This window comes from Nelusetta ayraudi, unplaced genomic scaffold, assembly GCF_046127955.1.
Source record: "Nelusetta ayraudi isolate G7.1 ecotype Tasmania unplaced genomic scaffold, CSIRO-AGI_Nayr_v1 ptg000001l, whole genome shotgun sequence".
In the NCBI taxonomy this organism is placed as follows: Eukaryota; Metazoa; Chordata; class Actinopteri; order Tetraodontiformes; family Monacanthidae; genus Nelusetta; species Nelusetta ayraudi.
Genome location: NW_027466051.1, coordinates 1,973,428 through 1,997,402, shown reverse-complemented (window position 1 = coordinate 1,997,402; position 23,975 = coordinate 1,973,428). Strand labels below are relative to the sequence as shown.

The window sequence follows — 23,975 nt, the reverse complement described above, 5'->3', positions numbered from 1 at the left end:
TTGCCCCATGAGTGAGGAACAAAAGATCTGACTGTGTCATAAATCATAAATATGGGACCTTTACATTTTGTGTTGTTGTGTTTTTCCCCCCTTTGTGTGTTTGAGTAGATGCACACACACACTCTCCCACTGTCATACACACACCTCTCATGCTGCTCTCCGTGTGTGTTTTCACACCCCTCCTCTGCAGCAGAAGAGGAGAAAATCCCGTCAGAGTTTCAGTCAAGCGGCTCTTTGATTACCATAGACACGCCCACTGCTAATCCAGTCACCGCCCCACCGCGCTGCTATTGGCTGCTGGGAGCTAATTATGCAAGGTAGTGAATCCCCTGTAGGGGTGTGCAGGCGTGGCCACAAAGTGAAAGGAGTCCTTTGGCAGGCAGAATAGAGCTTTTATTGAGGATATTTCTAAGCTGACCATCAGGGAGCAAAAACACTTTTATGTAGTTTTTCATTTTTCTGTTCAATTTTTTTTTGTTGTTGTTCTTTTTTTCCCCCCCAAGATTGTAGGTTTGGATAGGAAAAATATAATAATAAGCTCTCCCAGCTGAATCCAGCCGCTCTCTTCCTCCCAGTCAGAGTCAGTGAGTGAGTGTCAGCCTCCGTCAGAAGCAGTGAAGCTGCTGCAGAATGCCAGGAATTCGCAGCGCACGGAGCCGCTGAACCGCTGCAGGAGGACCAGAGAGGAGGGAGGACGCTGCCGGCCGGGACGTCCTGCTGCTGCTGCTGCTGCTGCTGCTGCTGCCGCTGCCGCTGCTGCCCCCTCAGGTGTGCGTCCCTGCCGTGCCCTGCCGTGCCGTGCCGCGCCGCGCCGCGCCGCTGAGCTCCATCCCGGGCTGCAGGAGACCATGCTGCTGCCGGCCCTGCTGCCCTGCCTGTGCACCCTGCTGCTCTCCCTGGACGGGACCGGGGCCGCCGTGTCCCTGCAGGACTTTTACCCCTTCGGGCGCGAGCAGGGGGACGCGCGCACCGTGGCGCAGGACGACGGCGGCTCGCGGCTGGTGGACATCTCCGTGGCCTTCCCCTTTTTCGGCGACAGGCACACGGGGCTCTACGTGAGTATATTGTCGTTATCGTGCGCGTGTTTTGCGTGCGTGCGTGCGTGCGTGCGCTCGCGCTCTTTGGAAGTTTGCGTGTGTGTTGTTTTTTTTTGCGCACGCTCGCGTGGTCCAGCGTCTGCCTGCTGTGCAGAATGTCACGCCTTCCCCCGATTGGTGGGTTGGTGGTGGAGGGGATCTCGTGCTGTCATGTCATCCCGACCACGTGGCCCCTGTGACAACTGTGGGACAGGGCTGGCGAGGTCCTGATGAGAGGAGCTGACAGGCTGTGTCGTGGGCTGAAAGTTGCGGAGTTGGTGGAGGAGGAAGAGAAGAGGCAGAGGTGGAGCAGAGGTGGTGCAGGAGGAAGAGGAGCGGAGGTCTGACAGGGATTCTTTGCCTTTTTTTTTTTCTCGCTGCGCTTTGATCTGCCTGCTGTCATGAGTTGAAGCCCGGCACATGGAAAAGTGCTTCAAATCAACACCACCTGTTGTGCCGCATGCATCCGCAATCCTCCTGCTGCTGCTGCTGCTGCTGCTGCTGCTCTTCCTCCTCCTGCTGGCTGCAGCTCCAGCCAAGGGAGGCTGAGGTACCATGGCAATAAAGGCCAAGGTTGGAGGAATGTCGTCCCAATTTAGGTGGGGTGAGGCCAGTCTCGCTCCCTCCTCCTCAGCGCCCCCGGTGTCCGCACGCGGTCTGTCACCTCAAGTTTCTCACGCGTTTGGCACCAGATTCCAGAGCATCACTGCTCCTCCTCCTCCTCCTCCTCCTCCTCCTCCTCCTCCTCCTCCTCTTCCTCATACTGATGCACAGCCGTTGGATTAGGGTAGACAGGATGGGACAAGTTTCTGCTGGATCCCGGCCTCGACTTTTATCACATGCATTTATTAAAAAAGAAATTCCTAAAGTTCCTGAAGTGATAACCTGACACAGCAGATGGAATGCTGGGTAAATCTGCCGGATTTGTCTCACGTTTCCACCCTGCAAAGGTCAGAGCAGAGCGGGAGGGGAGCTGATTCCTAACGCTCAAACATGTCTTCCATTCCATTTTTTTTGATATTTTTTGTTTTGTTCTGAAAACACATTTCACGTCACTTTGGGGCCGGAAGTCTAGAATCATGCTTGGAAATCACAGTTTTAGTCTTCGTGTGCCCCTCTTGGTTCCTTATTTCCACCAGGCCGTTCCCACATAGCTGCAACTGAGAAATACGACTTATCTCCGAGGCGTGTTTATCTTCTGTTGTGTTTCAGGGTTCGTGGCTGCTGGAGGTGGAATTCTTTTGGTGCGCTTAAAAATTCCAGAATGATTTGTCGACCGTTACCGGAGCCTCGTAAATTGACCAAGACTTTGATTTGGAGAGCAGCATCACTTTTCTTCGCCCAAATTAAACCGCAGTCACTTCCTGTAGTTCTTCTTCTTTTTGGACTAGAGCGACAACTGCCGCGCAGGGTCGGTCCAAGAAGAAATGTTGAAATTAAATTATTTTTTTTGCCATCTTACGGTTTATACCAAGACAAATTTTTGATTTTTTTTCTTCCCTGGCAGTACCTCACACACACACACACACACACACACACACACACACACACACACCTTTAAACCTCCACTGTCCTGTTTGCCCCTGTCCCTTGTCATTATTATTATCTTATTATTTTTAGCCGTGGCCATGAACAACCTCAGCCACCCGGCCACCCAGGACTCCGCCCATCGCAGCCCAGCCCAGCCAAGCCAAGCCCCGCCCCCAGTTTTCATTCTGCCTGCTGGTAACCGGGCCGCCCCTGTGTTTTGCTTTGTGTGGGGGAGTTTTCACACGTTGCCGGGATCCCCCTTCCTCCCCCTGCTGATCCAGGGCAGGGGTCTCCTCCCACCGGCCGCCCACCCTCTCTGGAACTGTCCAGCTGCTTCATCCCAAGGAATGACCGATCGCTGGAACGGAGCGCAGATGCATGTGCAGCAAACTGGCTTCCAAAAACAATGAGAGAGGAAGGAAAGTGCAACGGATTTAGAAGCAGATGTCAGAGCGCTGCCGAAGGTGAATTAAGGGCGTTTATTGTGTGTAAACAAACCGGCTGGATAGTAGGGGACGGCCGCGCATGTCCGAAAGATTGCCCGCGTAATTACAAATAAACTCCGTTAAAGGCCCCTACGTATCTGCCGCCTAACCGCCACTCAGATTGCACATCTGCTAGCGCTCATCGGCTCCTCTTCAGCGACTCTGCGCGCTTTCCTTCGCTCTATGTATGGTGCAAAGATGTCGAGAGATCCTTTGTACTCTGCAGGAGGGCCGCGCGTAAGTGGATGGGAGATATGACTAACCGATGTGGGGAGGCAGTTCTCCCAGGGTGGACCAGATAAATCTGCACATTTTTCAAAAAAAAAACAAAGGTCACCACTGCTGCTGGTAGCTGCAGCCGTCTTTATTCAGTTTCCAGTTTAGGGATTTTTTTTTTCTTCTTTTTTTGGAGCTGTGAAATACTTTTCAGATCTGCGAAATACGTTCCAGAAACCATGGCCCTGGGTGGCTGAACTCTGCAGAGGGAAGTGTGAGAGTGGTGGTTAACCAGACGCGCTGATGTGTTGGAGCTCCGGCGAGGAAGAAAGACAAAAATAACACGTGTCCTTCCGCAAATAAAGTGTCTGAGTGCGTGCGTGTGTGTGTGTGTGTGTGTGTGTGTGTGTGTGTGTGTGTGCGTGCTCATCAGTTGTATACTATGTACGTTGCACAAACTAGACTGTCCTTGCTCTCTGACCTCCAGCAGTGGGGAGTTAGCGTAGCCAAGTGTGAACACTGGAAGCTTGTTTGTGGAAAAAAAAAAAACAATCTGCGCGGCTTTTCTCACCAGGCGGGTTATGGAGCGGACTATTCCTTGGCCGGGCCGGGTGATTTCCTGGAGTCTCTGCTGGTTTGCCAGTGAAGCTCAGAGTGATGACAGAGCCGCAGGAAGAAATCACTTCAGCAGGAATTAGCCGGGTACATCTCCTCGCCCCGGCTCTGTGCCAGAGCGGGAAGAAGAATCTGGAACTGTTGGATTTCGGCCTTGAACTGGGGGTCTCACACCGCCACCATTTAGACTGCGTCGTCCTTCCTTTCGGGAAACAACTTTTTTTTTCTGGAATGCTTACAGCACCGACATTTGTGGCTTCCTCCGCCTCTGTCAAACAACTCGGCGGGCTGGTAGCTGCGAAACCGCCGTTTTCTCTGAAGGGGAAACCAAATGTTTTCTCTAGAAAGTCCACGGGCACCTTTTTTATTCAGGGGCCAGTTTTCTTTGGCTCGACTTAAGCCAGATGAAAGTTTATTTTAATCCATAAATTGCCGTTGAAAAAAAAAAAGAACCCACCCAAGCAAAATCCTGGATGCATCCGGCGAAATAAAAAAAAAAAGAAGAAGGAAAACAAGGGAGTTGTTGAGCGGCGTGGCACCGCCGAGTGTGAGAGCGCTGACGGATCGCACCTCTCTCCCCTCTGAGGGACCCTGACCTTGGTCATGTTAGTGCACAACACAAGGCAGCTCTGAACCCGTTCACTCTCACACATAAGTGCGATGCACGGACGGGAAAACCTCCCCCACTTTGCTCGTTACGAGAAGGACGGGAGAAAAAAAAAAAGCATGCAAGGCAAAGAAGAAGAAGGAGGAGGAGGAGGAGGAGAAAAAAAAAAAAACCTTCTTTTGAATTCCTCTAAGGTTACTGCCGTGTCAGAGCGGTCCCCTAAAAATTCTTAACAAGTAAGAAATACACTTGTTTAAGCAGATCCAGATGCGCGCAGAGATTGGATTAGGCAATTTATGCGATTCCAGTATTGGACCGTGAACTGTTTGGTGTTCAGCTTGGTTTCCTACACGGCTTTTGGCTGTAAGCGGGGCGACCTCCAGACCGCTGCCACCACAGCGCTCATTAGTGGCTGCGTGGGCGTGGGACCCGTGTATTTCCTGCAGGTCTCACTATTCATTCCAGTCCTGTGCCCTCTTGTCTTTGCCCTCCTGGTATGGGATGGCGCTCTGACTGACCTCCTGGTCCTTGGTCTGGGTTCTGTTCCTGGTTTTGGTCCTGGTCCTGGTCATCGTCCTTGTCCCGGTCCCGGTACCTGGCACTCTGCCGTCTCTTTCCCATTGACCACGATCTCACCACGGCACCCCGATGCAGCCAGGAAGGTGGTGGTGGTGGCGGGGGGGGGAGGCTGTGGTTGGGCAATTAACTCTGGGCCCCTGCGCAGTGCCAAACAAAACTTCCTCCGGTGTTTTCACAGCCGGGTCCTTCAAATTATGGTTTTCATACACGCAGGAGGGAAGCGGAGCCTAAGAAACCGTCGCTGTGTCGCCATCACAGGTCACTGAAACGTGGACGGTTCAGAGGAAGTGGGAGAGGCGCGACACTGCGAAGAATCTGTTTTTGCGGGAATGAATGGATTGAGTAACACGAGTATCTCGGGCGTATTCAACCCTGCAGAACTTTGCAGTTTACTGCTTTTTATTAGCTGTGAAGCTGTAGCCAAACATTAGGATCTGCCGCATCTGCTCTGAGCTCTCTAGCGGATCGCTGTTGCTTAAATGTTAAAAGTTCTGTTTACTGTGGTTAACAGAAGAGGGTTTTTTTCATTCTTTGTCATCACTGTTAATGTTTTTTTCAGGTTTATTGTGGGTTTTAGACTGTTTAAACTTCTTGTTTGGATTTTCTGGCTAATGCACTTCACTGTTGTGGTTTGGGTTTTAACAGTTTGCCATCTGGTCCGTCCACTGTCTTTAGCCCAGAGGAAGATTAACCTCCAACTGGAGTGGCCAGATTTCAACTCTTACATGCAACTTGTCTATTTTGACAACCTTCAACAGTGTTTCCGCCGTTTGCCGCAACTACGGACAAAGAGGGTACAAGGGCACACCAATATTTATCTGTGTGCCCATCTGGATACTTGCCAAGACACATAATGTCAGTGTTGTGTTTACGAGGTAGAAATTTATAAGTTTTCTATTTTATTCCATTTACTATCGTTCCAGTTGAAATGAATTCACTTTTCATGCTGACGGTGCAGTTCTCACTGAGGAGTGAAGCGGCTTGTTTGGTCGTCTGTGGTTGTAAAAGCTGTGAACATCCGTCCTGGGGTGACGATTACGCAGGTGGACGTGCTGCAGATTCCAGTTTCTTGGTTGTTTTTCTCAGCTGCTGTCGCCTCACAGAAGGAAATGTAGCATCTGTTTGCTAGTCAAGAAGTGCAAACACCCATGACGGTGGCTTCCACTACCTCATGCCAGTGTTTATTACAACTTGAGGTCAAAATACCTCGGTTAGCTGTCCCCCCCCACCCCCCACCCCACCAATCCTCGTCCTAACAGCTTCCCAGAAGTTGCAAACCCTAACTAACCGTAGAGCGTTGCCTCTTTCCTGTCTCTTTAGGTTAACAACAACGGCCTGGTGTCCTTCCTGAGGGAGGTGTCTCAGTTCACGCCTGTGGCATTCCCCATCGCCGGCGACAGGCGGGTCGTAGCACCTTTCTGGGCCGACGTGGACAACCGTCGGGCTGGCAAAGTGTTCTACAGGGAGAGCCAGGAGGCCTCCATCCTGAAGAGAGCCTCAGACGACGTCAGGACCTACTTCTCGGAGTTACCCAATTTCAACGCGACATGGGTCCTCGTTGCAACGTGGCTCCAAGTGACCTTCTTCGGAGGCAACTCGTTGACTCCGGTACGGAATAAATCTTCACTGTCAATCTAACAGTGGGTTTACTGTGGCAGTTTACAGAGGCTAGACAATTTCCCTCTCTAACTTTTACCTGGGATCGGGTCTCTATTGCAGGAGGATAGAGGGTATTCCAGACAATTCCCTCCCTAAAAACACTTCCCAACATCTTTAGGGGAATCCCAGCAAAAAGCCAAGGCAAATAGGACGTATAACCTCCCCGAGATTGAGTTGTTTTCCATCACGACTCAAATTTCTGGCAGGGTATATCAGCTTGTAAATTTGGAGCTGATTTGATCCTTGCTGGATCTTGCAGCTATTGGGGTTCATTCTGAAAGTGTTTTCAACCACTGCTTAGGAAGAGGACAACAAGAAAGTCTATCACAATCTTACTGAGATTTGGGAATTCATATCACGATTATGTCCCTTTCGAAATTACATCTCAACCCCATTGTGACTGACTGCCTTGCCCTTTTTGTCGGCGCAGGTGAATACTTTTCAGGTGGTGCTCATCACGGACGGAGAGCTTTCCTTCACCATATTTCACTACAATAACATCACCTGGACAACCGGAATGCACGCCACCAGCGGAGGAAACCGAGCCGGGCTAGGAGGGATCGCGGCGCAGGTAAGATTGCACAATTGCACAGAATTCACCTCAGAGTGCTTCAGGCAAGGATTCGGCGACCACGACTCTAATCCAGCCGTCTGCCTGTGCCGTCTGCCTGCTCGCTACTCTCTTCCTAGGCAGGTTTCAATGCCGGCGACGGTAAACGCTACTTTAACATCCCGGGTTCGCGCACAGCCGATGTGGCAGACGTGGAGGGGACCACCAACGTGGGCTACCCGGGACGATGGGTCTTCCGTATCGATGATGCCAACGTGGAAGTGGGCAGCTGCAACAACTCGGGTAGAAACCTCAAGACTTCAGTCCTTCTTATTCAGAGTCTTCCTTGCCTCACGACAAGAATGTCCTTGCAGCGTCAGTGTGCCCGCACCTGCGACCGTGTCTGAACGGAGGTCAGTGCATTGACGACTGCATCACCGGCAACCCTTCCTTCACCTGCTCCTGCTTGGCCGGCTTCACAGGACGACGATGTCAGATCAGTAAGTCGGGATATGACCCTCGCTTCCTGCGACCTTCCCACCCCACTGAAATGAATACCTTTCAGCCAGGACATGGTATCGACTTGTTTTTGCATGACCCCACTGAGGTAGACTTGGGTATTACCTTAATACCTCCCATCAGCTTTGACGGGATCCTCCTCAGATGTCACCCTCGTACCTAATTTGGAGCCTCACTGCCTCCTCTGTGTCCACTGCAGATGTCAACGAGTGTGCTTCCAATCCCTGCCAGAATGGAGGCGTCTGTGAGGACCAGATTAATGGTTTCATCTGTCGGTGTCCCTCTGGATACATTGGGACTCACTGTGAGACAGGTATGACCACAACCAGGTTTTTTCACACACATCTTCACGCAAACTCCCTGCTTTGTGAAATGATATGAAAAGAGAAACGATTTCAAGTGCATTATCAAGTTCAAGAGCAATGGGGTCATCCCTTTCCCCAATAGGAAGTATTGCGTCATTGCAACTGGCTGAAGTTGTAGTGAAGAAATCTGAATCTTCGCTTTGACTGTGAAGGTTCTTCCAGTTATTAAAGTTATTTCTTAAAGGGGCGAGACTTTTTCCCAAAAGAAGTGACACACATTCCAAAAGCCAGTGGTGGACCAGTCAAAACTGCACAGACAAAAATAGAGAGCTGCACATCAGTCAGAGCTGCCACCTCACCTTAAAAAAAGAACTCTTCTGTTTTCGTCCTTCCCAAATTTATGTAATGTCTGGCATGTCCAGTTTGTTATGTTTTTTTTTTTTAAATGTGAAAGACAAGGAAAATTTGGTGAATTCAAGAAAAATGCAGGGAGCTTCCTTCACATTCGCACACAAATCAAAGTTCCTCAGAATATTTCACCTCTTTTATAGGACTCCTGTGCATCAGCACTCTTCTAATACCTTTCACAGCCAGGAGCGCATAGTTGTCGAGTGAGAGGAGAACTGTGCCGGATATATTAATCAGCTGAGTAAATATTCCCCCCTCTCCTGTGTGTGTGTGTGTGTGTCACAGACGTGGACGAGTGCAAAGACAGACCCTGCCTCAACAACGGCTCGTGCGTGCAAGGCTCCGGCTCCTTCACCTGTGTGTGCGAGGCCGGTTACACCGGCGTCCTGTGTGAGACGGGTGAGTCTGGGTCTCCCTTTCAAAAAGTGTCCGAGGTCGGTTTCAAAAGCCTTTTTCAGCGGTCACTGGGGGGAGCGGTGGCTCACCGAGGAAGTTCTCGGGGTCAAAGCCTCCTGCTAATCTGGCTCTGATTGATCGTTGATGAAACTGGATCCCGCCTGGGACTGGAATTTCCGAACCCAGCGCAGTTCATGAATCCTTGTATCTACATGTGATGAGGATTCATGTTAATACCAGACACCTGTTTTCTGAAACTAGACACGTTCACAGGGGGAAGTTCACTGATCTTAATCCAGCTGCATGTATAAGACGGCAGCCTCCTTCTGTTCCTTTCAGCTTGACGGCCGCAAATCAAATCACAGCCATATTAAACATCTGACATAAGGCAAAATTCACATTATCAGTGTTTTCTTTAACAAACTCAGACTTCATCCAGTCAGTGAACTCATCAGAAAATAAAAAAAATCCATCCTTTACTTTTTCTCGCATGACTTTTCATAAATGTCACAAAGGGTACTGATTAATATGCTACTTTCTGGACCTGTAGAGAGATTTTATTTTCATGATAGCTGATTATGCAAAGTGCAGAGTGTGCAAAGTGAACACTGTCAATGGGTACATGACAGAAGCACTAAAAGTTTCCCCTTGGGCCCCCTGCAGACGTGGACGAGTGCGAGTCGCAGCCGTGCCTGAACGGAGCCGAGTGCGTCGACCAGGTCGCCAACTTCACCTGCTTGTGTCCCACCGGCTTCACGGGAGCCCTCTGCGAGACAGGTGACTGGGTTTCATGCCTTGAAGGCATGGCAAAGAGAAAAAAACAAAACACTTGTTCACTCCCGAGTCCTCACGCTGCCTTCCTGTTTGGCCTCCCCGTCCCGTCCTGCAGCGTTTTCCAGCAAGCCCCAAAACAATCCTAGCATACCTTCACCTGAGGGCCGGAGGAGACGGAAACTCTGCTGATGCTTCGCTCAAATTAAACTTTCAGTCAGTCTCAGCGTGCAACGCACAACCATGACTGCCTGTGCAATCTCACAGCTGCAGATAATGTTTATATTCAGCTGCATTACACGGATTGTTTTGGGGATTTTCACGTGAATAATGAAGTATAAAACGCTTTTGTTTGGGTTTTTTTTAACTGAAGTATGTCTAGTCCAGGTCTGGTCTGGTCGGGATCCAGGCTGGCATAGTTTCCCTGTGACCGACTTCTGTGGAAATATGCAAATCTTGTGTTAATCCGATGAGGCGTGTGTCTGCACAAGTTGCATCCAACAGGCCGATTCACTGAACAGGAAACTTCATCAGCAGCACGACGGCCCACATTCTGATTGTGTGCTCACTCGTGCAGATAAAACTGCATCGCAAACAAACACAGACACAGAATTCTATTCTCAGTCTTCTTGGGATTTCAGCAAATAAATTGGATCTTAAAGGTCCAGTGTGTAAAATTTGGCTTTATTTATGTTTTTTATATTGACAAAAGCTTAACATACTGCCCATAGATATATTAATTAAAGTGTATACTCACAGTACAATCAAAATAATTAGGTGCTACCCTTAGCATGGTTCTTATATATATAAGAACATAAATAGAGCAATAAGGATACTGCTGCTAGTTAACTGCCATCTTGCGGGGCCATTTATTCAGGAAGCCCGTCTGGCAGTGGCCTAAATACCAAATGCGTTGTCAGGCGGGCTTCATTAAATGATTGACTTCCTGAAAAGTTTGCAACACTGGACCTTTAACTGAACTGGTATCCATCTTCTCCCAGAGCTGCTGGAGCTTCAGGTCAGCACCACCACCTCCACCACCACCACCAACCTTACAGGTAACAGCAGCCGCAGCTCTGGGCCAGGTTGTTTGTGATCGTGATACCTGACCCCCCCGAACCCTCTGCTGAGCTCCTCCTCTGTCTCTCAGCCCCCCTCTCCCCCGCAGCCTCCTGCGGTGAGGACGTCTGCGGCAAGAACCAGATCTGCACCCTGACCAGCGCCGGGACCTTCAACTGCACGTGTGCACCCGGATTTTATGGCGACAAGTGTGAAGGTAGTGCACCTGTGGGCAGAGGAAGAGGAGGGGGGGAGGACGGGAGGCATGGAAGGAGGGGAGGGTGGGGACATCCTGCAGGAGCTTTGGAGCGGCGCCGCTGGAAGAGACCGACCCGCCGCCTTTGGACGGATTTGTGCAATTATCAAAAACTGACAGGGGCCCCGCCCGTGTTTACAGCCGCAGCCTGCTGCTTGATCTTCACAATAATTGTTTTTTACAGCGCGCTTTTTATTAGTTTACCAACAAGAGGAAGCGCTTTGTCTAGACGCGGGACGGGCATTTCTTTACGAGCGGAGCGGAGCCACTCGCTGGTATTCAGGTCACCTCTGCAGACGGGGCTGCTGAAATATGCAAGCTGCTGCTGCTGCTGCCGCCGCCTCTGCTGCTGCCGCCACTGCCACTTGCTTCTGTGGACGTTGGCAGGTTTTTTTTTTTTATACGAGCCACAGCTGCTGCTCGCATCACCATGAAGCAGTTTGGAACCTGATGATAGACATGAAACATCCTATTCAGGAGAGCTTCACTCATCTTGTGTCACCTTAAAACTGTTTGAAAAAAGACAATTGACACACTTGAGTGACTCATTATGCAAAATACTAAGTCGACCCTTTGTGAGGTCACAAAGGAAAAACAGTACCGAATCAGGTTAGTGACCACATCACTATTGCGGACTTTGGCTTCGTCCCCTTCCAAAACTTGTGGCAGCTCAGATATACAGTAGCCTCACTTTTAGCAAGAAGCTAAAACCCAGGAAGAGTGGGTTGCAGACAGAGGGCTAAAAACAATGTTTCCTGATAATCAATCATGTGAGGGCTGCTTCACCAGAGCCAAGGATAAAGAAAGATCAGAGAATAGCGGTAATGCGGGAGCTTTAGCTGTATTTAAAGAGCAGCGATCGGACTACAACCCTCCAGATAAACACCGCTATCGCCTGCTCCTCCACCGTGAGCTCAAATAAGCGTCGGCGCTTATAGAGGCTCTCCTAAATCTCACAAATACTTTCCTGCCCGACTCTCCGGGAAGCCTCGGTGGAAAGAAAAAGGGGTTCGGTCCTCATGAGGAGGAGGAGGTAGGAGAGCGGGCGGGCACTAATCAGAGACTCCCAGATCAAAGTCGCCGGGCGGCGCAGGTGGTGGCCAATGAAAGTGTCTCCCCCAAATGAAGCATCCATTAATTGCCCCCCAGGGCTGCAGGTTGGGGTCTCCAAGTATGTTCCATATCATCAGAAAATATAAAGGAGCCTCCTCTGACTTCAAAGCGGACCCGCGATACAGCCGCAGCGCCTTTGATCCACGGCTACAATTAGTGAGGGGGTTAGCGGGCGGAGGGGAAAATAAAAACATTCTTGGCAATGCCGGTGATGGATGCTGCTGCTCCTCCGGTCCCGCAGACTTTGTGGGGCAGGAGAAGAGCGATAGCAAGTCCAGCCGAGCGGATGAAAGAGTCCCGGCACGTGGAGGACATTTGTACCTCCTGGAGTGTTTACATCCTGACGAACGATTGAAACTTCGACCTAAGCCACTTTAATGGAGCTCAAGCAAAAACATGCAACCGTGAGTCTCACGCACACACACACTGTTTTTGTGTGTGTGAGGAGTGCCAGTCTCGGAATAGAGAAGTGCGCGTGGACAGCGACGGGACGTGAGTCTGTCCGTCCGGCCACACGGAATTCTACTGTCAGTTCTGTGGGTGCCGCACACGAAACACAGCGGCTCTGTCTTGAAGATCTCCGGTCTGAAAGTCTTCTCAGTCAGCTGTAACGTTGAGGAGCCGGTTAAAGCTGTGCCGCGCGCCGTCCTTTAAAACCACAGAGGAAGAAGAGAAAGCAGCGGCTACTGCTGCTCACAGAGCCGCTGCTAAACACATTGATGCTACAAGCAGCGGTGGTTGTGTCACAACTGGCATGTTTACATGAAAAAAAAGGAACATGAAGACTTGCTAGCTTTGGCAAGAGTTTAGTTCAGTGGCCTGGACGGCCATGGGCCATCACAACTCACCAAAGTGAAGGCATAGCAGGTGCCTCACGCACCAATAGGAAGCCATCAGCTTTTGTGAACCTGCTCCAAAAAAAATTATTGGTCTCAAGTCTTACACAGCCATCTTAAAAAAAAAAAAAAAAAAAAGCAACTCCAATCGGAAGTGTTTTCAGCTGGCCAGATTCCAAACAGACCAATCAGCATCTTCCGAGGAGAAAGAGGCGGAGTTACAGGCAGAGTTTAGTCAAGACAAAAAAAAAACGCGGGCTGAGTAGCTGTTTGTGTCAGCATGGATGTTGCAGTGTGGTCAGTCAGCCTCCGCCTCAGCAGAAGAAGAGCAAAGAATGACCCGAGACATTTCTCTCTCCCTCCTCCTCTCCTCCTCTTCCTCAACTTCCACCTCCTCACCCTCCCCCACTGTCTTGATCCCTTCACCACAGAATTAATGCAGACGCCGTGCAGCCACAGCCGGCCGTGCCCGGACGGAGGACCCTGCCTGGAGTACGGCGGCACCTACATGTGCACGTGTCAGACCGGCGTGTTGGATGCCTTGGATGACAAGGACTTGTACCCCTATGGTAAGGGCCTCACGCACCAACAACAACCCAACAGCACACAAACACACGTCTGCAGAGTCCCATCGCAGCTACGATATCTCACTCAGCCGTGTTGAGAACCTCACATATAAAACTGCTTTGTCGAAACCAGGAAGTAACTGTGAGCCCTGCAGCTGCTAACGCTGGCTGCTAACTGTGAATCATTTCAGTTCAGTAAATATAGAGGTGTTTTATATCTTTCGTATTCTTTTAACTTATTTATGTGCGCTACATTTCTATTGCATGTATATTCCTGTCTGTGTGCGAAAGCCCGGATAGTCCTCAAACTTTTGTTGTGCTTGTATACTGACAATGAAAGATGTTGAATCTTGACTCTTGAACGAGACGTGCTCGCATTGCGTTCTGTGGAACACAGTCAAGTATTGGTGCATGTTTTTCAGTACAGCCGCGATCGGTCTGCGACTCGTCCCCGTGTCTAAACGGCGGCTACTGCTACGAGCGGGACGGCGGCTACACCTGCGAGTGCAAGTACGGCTACTGGGGGAAGCACTGTGAAAAAGGTACAAAGACACCAAAGATGTGGACGTCTTGCATCTTATACATGATATGATATGTACAATTGTTGATTTTTAATTATTTTCTGTACTTCCCGCTCCCCCCACTATCTCTTCTCCAGTTAGACTCAACTCTTGTGCTTCTGGTCCATGCCGCAACGGAGGCTCCTGTAAGGAGGAGGCGGGCAGCTACAGATGTGTGTGCCCCTACAGATTCACCGGGAAGCACTGTGAAGTGGGTGAGTCGTTGGTTGGTCGGTTGGCTCTTCACTTTGTTTGCATAGCAACACCTGACATTGAGCCTATGAAAAACAAATAGTGAGCGAACTAGTGCGGAGTGACATCACAGCAGTGGGGAACCTGTAAAGTTACAGGGAAGCAAACCAATCCACTCAGAGCATCCTTCTCTGGGTGCTGAGAGGGGCGCTGCTGAGGACCTGCGGGTAGCCGCTTTGTTTTGGTGCACATGCAAAGCAAAACTACGGCATGCAGTGACGAAATAGTGCCATAACATCCGCTTAACTTCTTGTTCTGATGACAGACTGTTAGTTGTCTCATTTATGGAGCTGCTGCCCTCCAATCTTGACAGCTTGGGTCTTCAGGTTTTAGTTTTCATCTGCCGCCCTCTTTTGTTGCTGCGACTGCAGGGAAGCCCGACCCCTGCTCCTCCAGCCCCTGTCTGAATGGCGGCACCTGCTTCCACTACATCGGCAAGTACAAGTGCGAGTGCACGGACGACTTCAGCGGCAGACACTGCGAGATCCACCGGAGCTCGACGCTGGCGGCGACGACGGGTGAGCTAACCACGTGTGAGCCAAATTGAAAACAAAAGAACAAAACGACCACCGGGGGCGTCCTGAGCCGCGAAGCCACCGAGATGCCGGCTCGGGATAATCTTAGCGGTGTTGCTGCACCGGAGGCCCCTCAGGCTCAGATACTCAAGGTCTGCATCGGCTATAAACAGACCAAAAAACCCAGATTAGAGTCGGTGATTCGCACCGGCGAGCTCTCACGACCCTGGGTGTAATTTTAGCGGGACGGAAACAGAGAGAACCCGCCGTGTTGCCGTGCAGCCGCGCTGACGTCACTCGTGTGTTTGTTTCTGGTGTTCCAGAGTTGGGCTGCGGGTCACCGCCACAGGTGAAGCACAGCGACGTTCAATTCTCCTCGACGACTCTGGGATCCGTGGCCGCGTACGTCTGTCACCCAGGATTCATAGCGGTGCAGGCTGCCACCAAGAGCATCTGTGGCATCCAGGGGGACTGGAGCCAGCCGGCCGTCTGTGAAGGTCTGTGAGCTGCACACACACACACACACACACACACACACACACACTGATAACAACAGTAGTCTATTATTACACATTAACATTACATAGCGTCATGCTCCAGCAGTGACCCTGGTCATCGTCCTGTCGGTGAGAAGAAGACAAGACATCCAAAAATAAAAGTTAGATGTTATTTAGTAATAACAAATCATTTAGTGAGAGTAGTAATTTATAATAGTAGTAACACTAAGGTCATTTAGTAATTTGTACCCCACTTTTCACAGAATGTGGTCATGTTTTGGACGTGACGCTTTGTGATGTCACAGTGACCACACACCCAGCCGGGTTGGTGTCTCCGAAGCCCTCTTGTGGAAGGTCCAACAAAGGAAAGATTACATATTGAAAGAATTGCCAATTCCACATATTGACCTTCCAAAAACAGGAATGTGTCAAAGGAGGGGGCCAACACCTGGCTGGTGGTGTGTGGCCACTAAATGATGTATGATATGGCAACCCTTTCTGACATCACAAAGTGTGAAAAGTGGAGCAAGCAGAAGAAGCAAATGATGGACTTTATCAGATTTTTGTAGGGGTTCCCAAAAATTGTTTTTTTTTGCCGGAGTACACGCTCCTTTCTTTGTGATTGTCATGCAAGACTCCGCCCCCCCCCCGCCACAGACATCAACGAGTGTCTGGCGCTGCCTTGTCACAATGGCGGCACCTGTCGGAACCTGGTGGGATCCTTCCAGTGCGAGTGTGCCGAGGGTTTCAGTGGGAAGCGCTGTAAGACAGGTAGAGTCCATGGAGGAGGAGGAGCTCTCTGGGGTCTGAACACTCACAATCCGCACATACACGTACACACACACACACGTGTCCTGTATGTTGCAGACGTGAACGAGTGCCTGTCGGAGCCCTGTGAGCACGGCGGGACCTGCGAGGACCGGTTGGGTTCCTATGTGTGTCACTGCCCTCAAGGCTTCAGAGGCCTCAGCTGTGAACTTGGTACGGGGTCAACCAACCAGTATCTCAGTCCTACTACATCTGTTTCTAACCTGTGCAGTATAGGAATTACTTAATTACTGAAAGGTCCAATATATGCAGATTTTGAAGAAGAAACTGAAACATGAAGTGGTGACAAGAGTGTTTCACTTACCCTCCCCCTCCTGAGTTTGTTAGTGAGCTACGGTGGCCTGCACCTTGTCCACCTTCTTCTTTGTTGGAATTTTGAAGACATTAACAGTCACCCTAATTACAAAATGTGCAGTCAGGCAGCTGGATTGTCCACATCAGGCTTCCTTAGAAATATGTATATATATATATGTGTGTGTGTGTGTGTGTGTGTGTACATAAATATGTATGTATGTATGTACGTATGTATGTATGTATATGGGCAGTATATTATTTTTTTTACCAATATAAAAATCATAAATCAAGCCAAATTTTACACAGTGGACCTTTAACTAACTTTACCTTAAAACGCACGTGCGCACAGAGGACGACGGCTGCGAGTCCAACCCGTGTCTGAACGGTGGAGTGTGTCGTGGCTACAGACGCAGCGGCTACTTGTGTCTGTGCAAGGAGGGATTCTTCGGCGACCGATGTCAGATGTGTAAGTGGCCGTCGGGGGGGGGGGGGGGGGGGGAGCCTCCGAGTCTGGGAGCCCCGAAAAAAAGTCTCACCTCGCCTCGCCTTGCCTCGTTCTCTGTCGCCACCTAGTGGAGAATCCCTGCGTCATGCAACCGTGTGGAAACCGGGGCGTCTGCAGGAGCGACAGGAAGGGGAACTACAACTGTGTTTGTAAAGCGGGACACACGGGGAAAGACTGCGAGAGAGGTCAGTGAAGGTCGAATGGCTCATCAAAGGATTTAAGAGAAGAATTTTTTTTTCTTTTTCAAAATATATTGGCCGAAAAATTCAACTTCAGTCAGAGGTGGCAAAAAGTGTTGACTTTCTGTACTTAAGTAAAAGTATAGATGTGTAAAAAAAAAAGAAAAATACTCTCGTAAAAGTTAAAGTACTGATTCAACCGCTTTACTCAAGTAAAGAAAGCACAGTTTCTATTTAAATTTTGATTTACGATTGATTGAGGATTTTTGTTGTTTTTTTTGCGATTAACAAAACAATACATGCGTTGCTACATACATGTTTACACTTTTAATCACCAATGTTATTGTTTTGAATTTGTATTTTTCTCTGTTTTTCTTTTGTCTGCTCCGCTGCCTCGCCAGACCTGTTGCCCCCCTCGGGCCTCCACGTGGTGCGGGTGGAGGAGAGCGAGGTGGAGCTGCGCTGGGACGAGCCCGAGCCGTCCAACAGCCCCGTCAGCGGCTTCGTGGTCAGCTACGGCCCGCTGGGGCGCGGCGGCCGCAAGTCTGACCTGCTGGACCGGCAGCGGCTCACCCACGTCATGAGGGGTCTGACGCCCGGCGTCCTCTACAACATCTCCACCTTCTCCACCAAGCGCAACACCAACAACAACGACGTCAGCCAGCCGGCCACCGCTCTCATCCGCACCAGTGAGTCACATTCTGTACTTCTATTAAAAAAAAAAAAGTACAGGTTCTGCAATGTAGATATAAGTAAAAAGTCGATTTTTCTTTTTTTTTGCCTTTTTTGCCATTAATGAAACAATACCTTAGTTGGTCATTTTGCAAGATGAAATTTTTTTTTTAACAGCTGTCGTACTCTTAATGTAGTATAATATAATACTTATGACCAGTGAGCCATTATTGAATGTTTAAACTTTTGATAAGTTTAAACGTACGTACTGAAAATGTACTGAACGGTGACTCCAAAGTCGAGGAAATAATCTCCTTCCAAAATATGATTCACTTTTATGACTGAACAACATGGAGCAACAACAACTGCAAATATTAACTGAATTACGTGTGAGCGTGGTAAGAAAGCATTGGAACATTTACAATTTCCCAACTCTGGTGTTTTCATGCGTTTGGCACAGGGCCTCTGCGGGTGGAGCAGCTGCAGGTGCTCAACGTGTCGTCCTCGCAGGTGTGGCTGCACTGGATGGTCCAGGCCTCTCGCCACGCCGCCGTCAGCCGCGTGCACGTGTCACTGCTGCCCTCTGACGGCTCCGAGGCTCGCACCGCCGTCCTCAACACGAGCAGCACGGAGCACAGCTTCGGGTAAGCGCGCAGCACAAGGCGTGCAAAGAGCTGCAGTACCGCCGGCTGCCACTCGGTGGCGGTGTTGCAGCGTTGTACCCGGTCTACTTTTAAAGCAGCTCTAGGTAATTTTTCGACCATAAAATTTTGATTCCAAACTCAGTAAAGCGGTAGATAACCGATTAATAGGATCAATGGTGCCGCCTCGGCAGCGAGAGGGAGGTTGTGCCGGCTCTAACTGCACTGCGTAACTTTCAAGCGCGACCCGACACGCTGGACGATCCACTTTACGGCAACGTCACGCGTTTATTTAGAAGCAGTCTTACACACTACTATTACAAATACATAAGATTGTAAAATGACGGAATGGAACCCAATAAGTAACCTCGATGAAAGACGAAGTAATAAAAGTGTTGAACGTTTGCTATGACGTTATTGTCGTAGCAAACTCGTAGCAAGCTCAAGTTACCTAGAGCTGCTTCAAGATGCGGGGGTTCTTCTGGAGACTGTACAAGTCAAGGTGAAAAGTCACATTTCATTAAACGGTTAAATAAATTGTTTAATAACTCTTAAAACAGACGCATCACAAATGACCAACAAGATTCATTTGGAACCGTGGCTACAGAAAACAAAATTTAAACAAAAAGGAAAATAAATAATGTACATATAAGGCAAATTAATTAATAAATCATAAAATTGTTTTGTAATTTACAAAACTTAACAAAATGATTGTTGTTATAATCATTTTTGTTTTGTCTTATTTTGTTGTTCTAATCCTCTTCTTCACAAACTCCAAATGAAAAAGGTCACAAGTTGCTTTGTGATGAAGGTTTTTTGTGATGGGGGAGTTCAGCAGCTGTCCCTATTGAAAATGTATTACCTTTATTTATAACATTACTGGGGACAGCTCAGAATTTTGTTTGTTTGCTTCAGTAAAAGTCAACAAGGAAATACAGTTTTTCATTTTGCGTTACATCAGCAACAAATTGTCCTCCTTTCTTCTTTTACTTTCTTTCTTTCTTCTTGATTCTGCGTCCATTGTAGCTTCCAACCACTAGAGGTCAATGTTTCACCCCTTACCTCGCCTGTTGCTGTCAGGCACCCTGCTGTATTTGCTGCAGCGCTGATGTTTCTCTCTCTCTTTCTCTCTGTCTCCCAGCTCGCTACTTCCTGGTCTGATGTACACGGTGGACGTGTTGACGCAGAGTGGAGTTCGAGCCGACGAGTTTCCCTCCACCAGCCACTCGGCTGGACCGCTGCACTTCTGGACGCGTAGGTCACGGGGGACTGGAGTCACTACTGGGACTAACACTCAGACTTCATTGTCAATATATGACAAACATACAAAGAAAAAAGCAGCAACTCCCTTTAAAGTCGTTTTGAAAAGCGAATAAATGTCATTTCTATTTAATGAGTCCTCCCTCCCTCCACTCAGGGCCCCTCCCGCCACAGAACCTCTCGCTGAGTCAGGTGACCGCCAACTCGGCGCTGATCACCTGGGGCCGGGAGGTGGCGCTCATGGCCGACGGCTTCGTGGTCAACGTGACCCGAGGCCTGAACACCAGGAGCCGCTTCCTGCCCAGCGGGAAGCTGGGCTCGCACACTCTGCGCGAGCTCACCCCCGGCCAGCACTACCATGTCACGCTGACCGCCGTGAAGAACGCCGGGCAGGAGCAGCTCCACAGCGCCCCCCAGCGGTTGACCTTCACCACCTGTGAGAGAGAGAGAGAGAGAAAGAGAGAGGGGGGGGAATGGTGTCATAATGTGATCACCTGCTGCCTGCTCGCTGTTTTCTAAGTGTTTTTTTCTTTTCTGACTCAGTGCCGATGGAGGGCAGGGCGACCCGACGGGACCGGCCCACCGGACCGGGTGCTCAGGCCAGGCGCACACTCACGCCGTCCCAGCCTCAGGGGACGGGAGGTGGCACCCAAATGGAGAACTCAGAGGAATTACCCAGGTAGCGAGAGGAAGGACTGTCGTCTCTGGCTGTGTCCGATATCGCCCCCTACTGGCCCCTACTGACTATATAGTCACCATATAGAGGCTATGATATAGTGCAGGGTTCACCAATGTGGTGCCCGCGGCCACCAGGTAGCCCCCAAGGACCGTATGAGTCGTTGAGTTGCGTCTAAAATGTCATTTTAACCAACCTTGTTAAGTCATTGCTGATAATTATTGAGAACCCATTAACTTGATAAGTGTCTTCACATAGATGAGTATCATTAATAATAATATATAACTGAGAGAGTGTGTTATTTCAGGAGAGTGTAGCAAACTGGTAGCCCATCATGTGACTCAGGACCCATGGAGTAGCTCTCAGTGCCAAAAACGTTGGTGACTCCTGATACAGAGGCTCCAGTGCACGTGGTTATTCACTATACAGTATAGTCTGCCCAAAGTATCCCACAATGCATCGCTACAAGTAGTGTACAACCAATGCTCACTCACCCAGCAATACACTAACTATCATTTGAACTGGTCAAAGAATTCATATTAATGTGTAAATTAATTTACATATTTAATGAATGAATGAATGAATGAATGAAATTATGAATGAAATGAAAACATGAAAAAATTGTGTCAAACAACCAATAATAATAATAATTTAAAAAAAGTTATGAACATATATAGCATATTCGAAAAGGAATGAGAAGAAGCAAAACTTATTAACTCTCACTCCCTTTCACTAAGGTAAAAAAGTAAATCAGTGCAAAGTTGTGCAACAATTAGGACAAAATTAAATAATCATTCAGAGTAAGAAAAAGAAAAAGAAACAACAACCAAACTAATTGAATTAATAACATTGCATATCGTCAAAAAAAATTATGAGAATAATAATAATTAATAACTCCACAACGAATCCGACAATATAACAATTTCACCGCTGCTTCCTCTCAGGTACACAGAGCTGATCGACAGAAGAGGCAGAATCACAACCAGAATCACTCAGATACCCCGCAAAGCCATCCGACTCCGGGCCAGTGAGTACTGAAGCCACCTGCGTGGTTCACAGCGTGGGCTCACAACTCTGCCTGCCAGTCTCTGACAGTGAAAGCGACTTTCCTTCACAGAACCGGAGCCGCCAATCAAGTTGGAGAAGATGGAGGAGACCACAAACAAAATCAGCCTGGCGCTGGAGAGTCAGGGCGACGGCGTGAGAGGCAGAGCAGGTACACACACACACACACACACACACACACACACACACACACACACACACACACACACAAACCACCGGCTGAAACACGAGTCCCTCGCTGCCCCCCGAAGGCTGACAGCAGCTGTTGCCTGTTTCAGAGTCGCTGCATGACTGTCGCAACGTGTCCTGCCAGAACGGAGGGACGTGTGTGAGCGCAGGCGAGTCCTTCGTCTGCGACTGCGCAGCCGGGTTCAAGGGCAGGCAGTGTGAACTTTGTAAGTTTTAAGAGCTTCCTTCCTACAAACACAGACACACAATCACGTGCGCGCACACCCACGCACGCATGTATGAATGCATGCATGCAGAGAAAGCAGGCTGGCTTTCGTCTTGTCTCACTCTGTGTTTCTCTTCAGGAATTTGAAGTCCATCCGAGTTTTTTTTAAAGGGGTAGATTTTTCTTCCTTCTTTAACTTTCTTTGACTTCTTGTGAGTCATTTACAGCTGGCTTTGAAGGGAATCACCAGTCTGAATTCTTGCCGAGCCTTTTTTGAAAAGCTCCTATTTGTATTGTTTTTTTTAAACAATTTCTTAGTGTACAACTTACACAGCCAAGCTTCAGCTGTGACAGGAACAGGAAGTTGCTGCCTGCTTGTAAACAGACAGTCAGTGTGGATGCTGCACTGCGGTCAGTCTGATCACAACTGGACCGCGTTTCTATCAAGAGCCAAAGAAGTGAAGCCACTAAAGGCTTTTCTCCACTGCTGACTGGCCTTAGGTGCAGTTTACAACCCGCCACTGGGTGGCAGCATGCATCAGGTGTGGCTACAAGCACCAATAGGAGGTCTTGCATTATTACCAGCGGGTTTGAATGTTATTTCTGCAACTCATTTCCAATTGGTATCTTTAAAATAGGCTTTTGTTGAACATTTTTTCCCACTACTTTTTTGATTATTTTATTTTATTTTATTATTTGTTTATTATTATTGCCATTACATTTATACATGGTTCCTGACAGAAGTGTACAGGGATAGATGGATTTCTAGGTAGATGGTGTGTATGAAGCAGTGAAGGAGGAGACCCTGGACGCGTCCGTGGCCCTCTCCACTTCGTCTCGACTATCTAAACACTCGGCGTCAGACTGTTTAAAAATTCCTTTCCGAAAACCATCAGTCAGTCGGAGAGCGGGCCGGGGCCCCCGTCTCTGTCTCCGACCCCGTCCCCCTCCTCAGCAACATTAATCCCCTCACCTTGTGTCGTCCCGCTCTTTGCAGCGTGCCAGAGAGTGCCGCACCCCTGCACCCGCCTCTACTCCGAGACCAAGAGCGTGCCCGTGTGGGAGGGCGGAGTCTTCCACTACCTGTGAGTTGCAACGACTCTGATCTGCACGTCCTGGAGAGATCACGCATCACCAAGACGTGACAAGCAGTTATTGTTCTTTTGCAGGTACAAAAGGACGTATAAAGTGCAGCAGGACGTTTGTTACCGGGAGATCTGCGAACCGGCGCTGCCCAGGAGAAGTCAGAGTAGGTTCAGACACATTAAATACTACTTTTATTACATTTTTACTACATTTTTATTAAAAAAAAAAAAAAAAATGTTCAAGACAACTGATGCAATTGCTGTTTGAATTTTTCCCAACAGCCAGAAGAACAAGCAGGCAACAATAAAGGTTTGTTTCTCAGACAGGTGAAGAAAATATTTCATGGCAAAAAATACTGCACAGAAATATCAAAACTGAAACCTTTTCATCTTTCTTTTTTTTTTTTCCAGAGCTCCTTGGCACTGAATGGTGGTGATCATCGCAGTCATGTGACAACTTCATTTTTGGTGTTAATAGTCTACTTGAAGTAATTAATTATTGGTCAATTTTTGTTTGAGCTGAGGACCCCTGTTGGAACACTTCCGTTGCCAAAAATAAAATCAAGATTGTTTTTGACTCTCGGAAGCTGAAGTTCCAGCTGTAGCGGTGGGACTTCAGCGGCACAGACAAGAAATTACACAAGCGTTTTGCATCTGTGACGTTTTGGATGGCTGATTCCTCCTTAAATAAGAAAAAAAAAAAAAATCATATGCAGGTATTATTAGCAATCAGCAGTTTTCTTAGTTACCTCATGTCTACGTCCACGCTGACACACCAGGAGAGGTTTTCAGCTCTCAGCTGCAGGTTTGTCCCTCAGGGAAGTCACTCCAGATTGACTCCTGATCACAAGGATGTTCGGGAAAAAGTTTGTCTCCTCCCGTGTTGCTGGTTGCACACTGTTTTCTCTGTATAAATATTCTTTTTTTCCGCGCTCGCTCCTCTGTAAATAGTGTTTATAGGCCATTTTGTAGGTGAATATTTTAATAATAAAAATGTCAAAATGAC

General features: G+C 48.8%; 1 protein-coding gene across 1 annotated transcript; it reads left to right on the top strand.

Annotated features, from left to right (window-relative positions):
• The first annotated feature begins 358 nt into the window (after nt 1–358).
• sned1 (sushi, nidogen and EGF-like domains 1) lies at nt 359–23,974 on the top strand. The gene is made up of 31 exons (XM_076024454.1): nt 359–1,055; nt 6,429–6,716; nt 7,198–7,338; nt 7,458–7,620; nt 7,692–7,817; nt 8,036–8,149; nt 8,835–8,948; nt 9,609–9,722; nt 10,718–10,774; nt 10,885–10,992; nt 13,412–13,549; nt 13,969–14,088; nt 14,205–14,321; nt 14,730–14,876; nt 15,197–15,370; nt 16,028–16,141; nt 16,238–16,351; nt 16,842–16,958; nt 17,066–17,182; nt 17,578–17,865; nt 18,309–18,492; nt 19,631–19,743; nt 19,907–20,185; nt 20,293–20,428; nt 21,370–21,452; nt 21,543–21,641; nt 21,769–21,885; nt 22,882–22,969; nt 23,054–23,133; nt 23,252–23,279; nt 23,381–23,974. The coding sequence occupies exons 1-30, from the start codon at nt 849–851 to the stop codon at nt 23,275–23,277; spliced, it is 4,083 nt and encodes a 1,360-aa protein (XP_075880569.1). The 5' UTR covers nt 359–848; the 3' UTR covers nt 23,278–23,279; nt 23,381–23,974.
• The last annotated feature ends 1 nt before the right edge of the window (nt 23,975 follows it).

Excerpts from the sequence above, each read along its gene's own strand:
- sned1 (XM_076024454.1), top strand. The coding sequence starts at position 849 with ATGCTGCTGCCGGCCCTGCTGCCCTGCCTGTGCACCCTGCTGCTCTCC. Across the intron at positions 8,949-9,608 it reads CGGCGTCCTGTGTGAGACGG|ACGTGGACGAGTGCGAGTCG; the intron begins GTGAGTCTGGGT and ends GGCCCCCTGCAG. Across the intron at positions 14,877-15,196 it reads GACGCTGGCGGCGACGACGG|AGTTGGGCTGCGGGTCACCG; the intron begins GTGAGCTAACCA and ends CTGGTGTTCCAG.